Source organism: Anopheles coustani, chromosome 2 (assembly GCF_943734705.1).
Source record: "Anopheles coustani chromosome 2, idAnoCousDA_361_x.2, whole genome shotgun sequence".
NCBI classification, from domain to species: domain Eukaryota; kingdom Metazoa; phylum Arthropoda; class Insecta; order Diptera; family Culicidae; genus Anopheles; species Anopheles coustani.
Genome location: NC_071289.1, coordinates 70,603,452 through 70,610,329, shown reverse-complemented (window position 1 = coordinate 70,610,329; position 6,878 = coordinate 70,603,452). Strand labels below are relative to the sequence as shown.

The following is a 6,878-nucleotide window of genomic DNA, read 5'->3' as shown; positions in this document are numbered from 1 at the left end:
ATAGCCAGAAATAGGTGTTATAAACACGTTGCACAGTCACGTTGTCAAAACAGTTCTCTTTTGCGGTGTCCCGCAAGTATCAAGAGAATTGTTTTACCCTTCTTTTCAGAAGTGTTTTACATCCAAAATTGCATAGGAAATCTGCTGCAAAAGAAGGGGTAAAACACTTCTGAAAAGAAGAGCGATCAGTTCTCAAGAGAATTCTTTTACATCAAAATGACGCCAAAATTTCTCGTTGGGTAATTCCACTCGAATCATTGTGAGTCGATTCAAATAGTTTAGGATCAAGTCAGAACCGAATCAAATCGAGTCCCAAACAAATCAAATCTTATACGAATCCCAAGCAAATCAAATCTGATTCGACTCCCAATTTAATTACATTTTTAGAATCCGCCCAAGAGAAATACACACTATTCACTTGGATTCAGTATTCAATCATCTTGAAACCGTCAGATCGGATTCGAATCTTTGGAATCTATCAGATAGGGATTCCAAATCATTGGAATGCGTCTAGGGATCGAATCTTCAAGTCTTCGAAATCTCGATTCTGCCAACACTACCACGGTTGTTTACGCTGTTTTGGCGGAATTTGTGTTTACATTGTGTTGTCAATGGATCAATGGAATTTCATCGAATTGAAATTAAAAGCCGAAACAATCGCGTGATGCCGGTTTTACATAGTGAAGTCGATACTACTCGCAAATTTATCAAGGCACGTCTTCTTACGGATCGTGCGTCGTTTCACGGATATGAAACTGAACGGCAGCACATCAGAGATTTACTGCAACGAACCGCGGAACTAGGTGAATCGAACAGCGTGTTGCTTTTGGGCCCGAGAGGATGTGGAAAAACAACCGTAAGTAACTCAAAGGAGCAAATTATCCTGTGGTATGGCCAATGAAATGGTTTTACTTATTTCAGCTTATAACGTCCGTATTGGCCGAATTGCTGCCTCAGCAAACATTCCACCGGAACACGTTGATCGTCTATTTGAACGGTTTGATACACACCGACGACCGGCAGGCACTGAAATCGGCCACCGCACAGATGAATCTGGAAAACGCGGTCGACGGTAAAGTGTTTGGATCGTTCGCCGAGAACCTGGCGTTCCTGCTGGAGTGTTTAAAGGCGGGTGACCGAAAGAAATCGAAAAGCGTCATCTTTCTGTTGGAGGAATTCGATCTGTTCTGTTCGCACCACAACCAAACGTTGCTGTACAACCTGTTCGACGTCGCACAGTCCGCCCAGGCCCCCATATGCGTCGTCGGCATCACGGCCCGGCTGGATGTGATCGAACTGCTAGAGAAGCGAGTAAAGTCCCGCTTTTCCCATCGACAGATTTTTCTCTTCCCAGCGGAGGACGATTTTGACGGAAGGGTACAACTGTTTGCCGACTTGCTGAAGCTTCCTACGGAACAGCAGCTTCGGCGGATGGACGCAACCTACACGCCGATTCCGAAGGAAGCACTGCATAACGATGAGCTTGTTTTAGTCCGGAATCTTTTCAACCCATTGCAGCTCTACCGCTTCGGCCCAAAGTGGGTCACCCAATGGAATCGACACATTGATGCGTTGGCAAAGAACCCTACCGTTAAAACGGTTCTGAAAAACATATACGATTACGACGCGCTAGAAGGACCCTTTCGAATGCTGCTGCTGGAGTTGGTCAACAGTTTGGACGAGAAACGACAGGCCATTACTGTCGAGTCGATTCAGGAGCTGGGCAGAAGCTACGAGTCGGACGATAAGGTAGCCCTTGTGGCGGGACTATCCGTGCTCGAGGTGTGTCTGCTTATCGCAATGAAGCACCACTCGGAAATCTACGACCGGGATCCGTTCAACTTCGAGATGATCCTCACACGGTACGGCAAGTTTGCCAATAGCAGCTCCACCATGCAGAACATCGAGCGGTCGGTCGCATTGAAGGCGTTTGAGCATTTGAAAAATCTTGAACTGATTGTACCGATGACGGGCGTTGGGGGTTCGAAGGTGCTGAAGGAATATCAGCTGCATCGGTTGCTGTTGACGTACGGTCAAATTAGCCAGGCGGTGCTAAAGATGCAGTTTTTGCCAACCGAGATTAAGCAGTGGGCGCAAAGTTCGTTAATTTAAAGTGTGTTTTATTTATGATTTGTATTTTCTCAATTGTAAGCATTTTTAAGCCGAAAATATATTTTTTAAGCGTCATAAATTGCATTTCCTGTATCGAACATGCTAGAAAGAACGGATTCCAATAGGAGTTTTGGGCAGGCCAAAGTCGGAAAATCGATAACACATCACAAAACAACGATTCAACCAACTGGAAGGTTAATGCAACGAGCGCACAGCTGCATTTGTACTCATTTGCATTGCATATTTCCAATGCGGGCGTGTTAAATGTCTCGTCCACCCGAAACGGCATTCGAACGCTGATCATATAAAAAGACTTCTCCGGCGGAATTGGGGGAATAGTCTGCTGTTATACCTTTCCTAGCTAACCCACCAAACGATTGTCCCCTTTAAGCGTCCGGTCATGAAACTGTTCGTTCTGTTCGGTCTTATTTGCTACGCACTCGGCGGTGAATCGCCCGGATTTTTTATCAAACTCTCCAAAAGTGTACCCCGAATCGGACGTCGGGGTGATCTGGAGAACTTCTTTCTCAAGCAGTCGAAAAGTGTTCCTCGGATTGGACGACGCGCTGGAGGTTATCACGTAAGGGAAAGTGGTGAAAAATCACAACATAAATACAGTATATTGGGACTAATAACCAACACAATGTGTTCCTCCTTGGTCAGATGGAAAGCTCATCACCGGAGGAGAGTGGTTCGAGTTGGTTCGAGCGGTACATGAAGACCGTCAAGCGCCACCCGGCGGCAACGATGGTGACGGATGATTCGAGCAAGTCCTACAAAAAGATCCGTCCGCTCGACCTGAACCACATCATCGATATCCTATCGGACGATCTGTTCTTTGGGTCAGATCTGAAGTTTATCTCTTGGGAGGTGCTGGACGAGGCGCTGGAAGAAGATCCGGAGCTGATGCGGAAGCTAGAATCGCTCGCCCGGGACAAGGAGGTACAGCAGCTGAAGAAGATGCTGGGGGAGCACGGTGAGGAGCAGGTACAGTACGTACCGATGGATCGTAACGAGCTTAATGTGGCCGGAAGCAGGGCGTACATGTACCGCCTGGATCGGGCCGATCCGAACAAGGAACGTATCGAGTACCAGCAGTGAGACCTCACTCCCCCACCGCCCGAAACAGGACAAACTCCTCCACAGGATACTTTATATACTCTATTGAAACAATTCAGGGACGATTCGAACAAACAGATACGGATTAGCGGATGGAGGTAATGATGCCGAAAGTCGTTGTTTAGGTGTTTCTTAATTACATTAACTTGTGCCATGTTTCTTAGAGCATTTGGAAGCGCATGTCTTTTCCGGTTTTAATCCATTGCAGTGAAAAGGCAACAAACCCAAGAATCTTACATAAACAATTATTTTAAATTCTTCCTATCGAGAAACATACGTTTAATAAATGTGGTATACTTTGCATTCACCTGGATCCAATTCCAAAACATCTCTTACAAACAGGCATTACACATGTCGAGTTTTTTCATAGAAGGTCTCATTTCGAAACATGTTTTAAATAAATAAGCATACTGCATATCTACAACCTTAATTTCACAAGTCATTGCATCATCATTCGTCGAACGTTTGCATTTCAAATTCGATGCTAAATTATTCACCATCTGTTTGAAAGTCGGCATCGTACAACAGTAGATGGAATTGAAATGAGAATCATGTTTTTTTTGCCGCCGGCAGGGTTCAGCAACATTTAAAGATAGTGGTCTTATGCTCAAACCACAGTATTGATTACGACTTTAGATGCTTTAACTTTTAGTATTAGCTCATTGAAGGGGCATAAAGTACATTCCGAAAATTTTGGAAGAATCGTTGTATAATGCTGGAAGCTATATAACCATGACAAAAGAGCAGTTTATGAAAATCTTTTAGGTTGTATCAGGCCTTTTCAGTTGTGGATTTTTCTTCATGCAAAACTCACTTGAACATGATAACAAAGTTTCGCTAAGTAAAACGAATCAATTGTAAAACTCGCGTCAAAAGTAAAAATTGCATGCTTAGAAAAAGGGGCAAGTTGGGAACCTAGACCCTAAACATATAATATATGATAGAAATATTTAAAACTTCAAAAGATCTAACATCAGATAGAAGGATCGATATGGTCATAGTATGCCGACCCCTGCTTAAAAGCCGTCGATCAATAGATTGGGTTTCCCTTGGCGATGGGTTTGTGATACTCCGATGTACCAGAAAGAGCGACAAATTTGCATAACAAACCTTCGTAAGGGGTAAGGAAAGCATACGGAATGAAAAATTAAAACAAGGAAAATGGAAGCAATGTCGACCAAACAAAAAACGTCAGTTTTGCGTAGAAAATTGGCTCGTTTGTTCCTCGTTCTTTAGCCGCGGGGTCCGTCGTCTTCTGGTGGTCATATGTGTTGGCCACAACCAGCCTTGTTTCCCCTTACTTCCGCAGCCCCCTCGGTGGGGAACAACCAAAGTGTCACTGTCATCGACTCACGTACGTTTGATGCCGATATCGATGCGTTCGCTTCGATAACGGAGAAGCGAACTCCGTCGCCAGAGGGTACGTTTGGGACCGCATAGCAGTGACCACAGGACGTTCGTTATACCCTTCTAGCTCCCTCATTGCACCAACGAATACCGTAAAATGGCGGACTTACCAGCCCGGGTAGACTCCACTCCGCTGCGAACGGAGGAACCCCGCAGGCAAATGGCCACTCTGCCGCGGTCACCAGACGACTGCCGGGGTCTATAATTGGCCGTCGTGGTTCTCCCTTTCCCTCCGTCTCACAACTGTTGTAGGGAATGCAAAGAAAATAGAAAAAAAGTTCTCGGTATTGCCGTGGGGCACTGATTTTGTAATTACCATCCTATACCCCCGCGACTAACCGTGAAATGTGACAGCTGTCACGGGGATCCCTCTCGTCCGCGTTTCTGTTCGAGATGGAATGTTAGCAATTGACCGATTGCCTTGAAGTGGCCCAGACCCGTACTAGATACCCTTGAGGTCACTCGAAGTAGGCAAAAAAAATCCTTGAATCATCAACCTTCCGTGATGTATAAGGACATTTTTTGGTTGGATTAGTATTTGAAATACTTATACATCAAATAATTTCTTTAAAAGTAGCCATCTTGAACACAATCGGTCAGATTATTTACGATCATTATTTATTATTTAAGAATCATTTAAAATTGGACCAAGCTGAATATATTGTATGTATGGAAGCTATTATTGACTACATATTGAAAACCAAAATTGATGATTGATGAGTTTAATTTACGTTTGGTTCTACAACACAGAGCTTAATCGCTAATGAAAACTTTTTACTTGACCATTAAACATTACTTGTTTGCACATTTTTCCATTCAAGCCTTTTGCTTATTTTACAGAGTTTAAAGTTCAACTAAAATTAAGGGTTGGTACGAAGTTTGTCAAAGCATTCAAGATTCATAATATCATACATTATGGATCCACAATGCAACTAAGTTTGTGAATAAGAAACGACGGTTCATTAAAACATTAATTTTAGAGTTCTTACTATGTCCATCCTTCCATTGAATAACAGTAATATAGTATCATAACCAGAAATGTTAAAAAACACACTCGTATCTTCGTGTTTAAGTTAGTTTACACAAAGAAATTAGCTCGATTTTTTGTTAAAATAATTCAAAACGCTCCTTGTAAAAGTTGCAATCTGGTGATAATTGATCATCGAATCGTTTTCATGTTTGAGGTTTTCTAATATATCCAAATTCAATTTATTTGACGAAAAAACAAATTGTATGAACATATTTCTCAAAAACACAATCTGTATAAAGAAGATTTTGATATATTTGGATGTATCAGGAAATTTCGATATGGTCTTGAATAATTAAATATTTGTCATAAAGTACTTTGAATAAAAAACTTGTTAATATATGGTTGCTGTCGGAAACGATTTCTTTTAGTCGACCAGATTTTTTTAAAACAAAATACACGAATGTAATACAAAATAACAATCCGATCGATATCAAAGAATTTTTAGCACGTCTCAAGAAAAGCAACCATAGTGTCCGATGGAATATAGCGCCCATGGCGAGGCTTTAAGATAGCAAAAGGCAACAAACAGCAAAAGGTTTACCTCTGCTCTCCCTTCCAGCAACTGCCACTATCCCCCCTTTACATTTACTCCAACAACTCTCCATTTCGCTTGCGTTCCCAACGGAATGGGGCGGAGCTAAATTCACCGAAGGCGACCGTATCAACCAATCACGGTGCCGTTGCCGTGGAAACGGTTGTGGAAAACACAGCAGAAACAGCAGAAAAAGTCGATAAGACGAGGAAAAGGAGGAAAAGTAAAACAACGCCAGCTCACGTTTCTGACATTGACGATCGTCATGTTGGATCGCGTGTCGATTTCCTGTACCTCTGTTCGAGGAGGCATTTTTTGGAAGAAAAACACTCTTTCGGGAGAGGTGCTTATGTTTTCATTTTCTTCTTCCCGCTGTCACGTTGATTGGCATGATTTGATTGATCTAATAACAATTACATGCAATTGCATTTCTTGTGGTTTCCTACATCAACTCTCTTATTTTGTTTCTGCGGCACACGTCTTCCCCCATGTGATGAGTTTATTATGCAAAACAGGAATCAATTCGGTCGGTTCCGGAAATAAATAAAGACCCCTTTAACCCTTCGTAGAGGAGCGAAGATCTCGAAATCCACAGCTGCACAGGACACGACAACCTCCCAAAACAATCGTTTAGCGTCCGTACCATTGGGCGTTGTGTTGAGTGCCGTTAAAAAGGCA

General features: G+C 42.8%; 2 protein-coding genes across 2 annotated transcripts; both read left to right on the top strand.

The window, feature by feature from the left end:
* Window positions 1–626: 626 nt before the first annotated feature.
* Window positions 627–2,134, top strand: LOC131263430 (origin recognition complex subunit 4). The gene is made up of 2 exons (XM_058265631.1): window positions 627–856; window positions 922–2,134. The coding sequence occupies exons 1-2, from the start codon at window positions 665–667 to the stop codon at window positions 2,110–2,112; spliced, it is 1,383 nt and encodes a 460-aa protein (XP_058121614.1). The 5' UTR covers window positions 627–664; the 3' UTR covers window positions 2,113–2,134.
* Window positions 2,135–2,512: 378 nt separating this feature from the next.
* On the top strand, window positions 2,513–3,213 carry LOC131265743 (uncharacterized). The gene is made up of 2 exons (XM_058268049.1): window positions 2,513–2,692; window positions 2,776–3,213. Exons 1-2 carry the CDS (start codon window positions 2,513–2,515, stop codon window positions 3,211–3,213), a joined length of 618 nt encoding a protein of 205 aa, XP_058124032.1.
* Window positions 3,214–6,878: the final 3,665 nt, after the last annotated feature.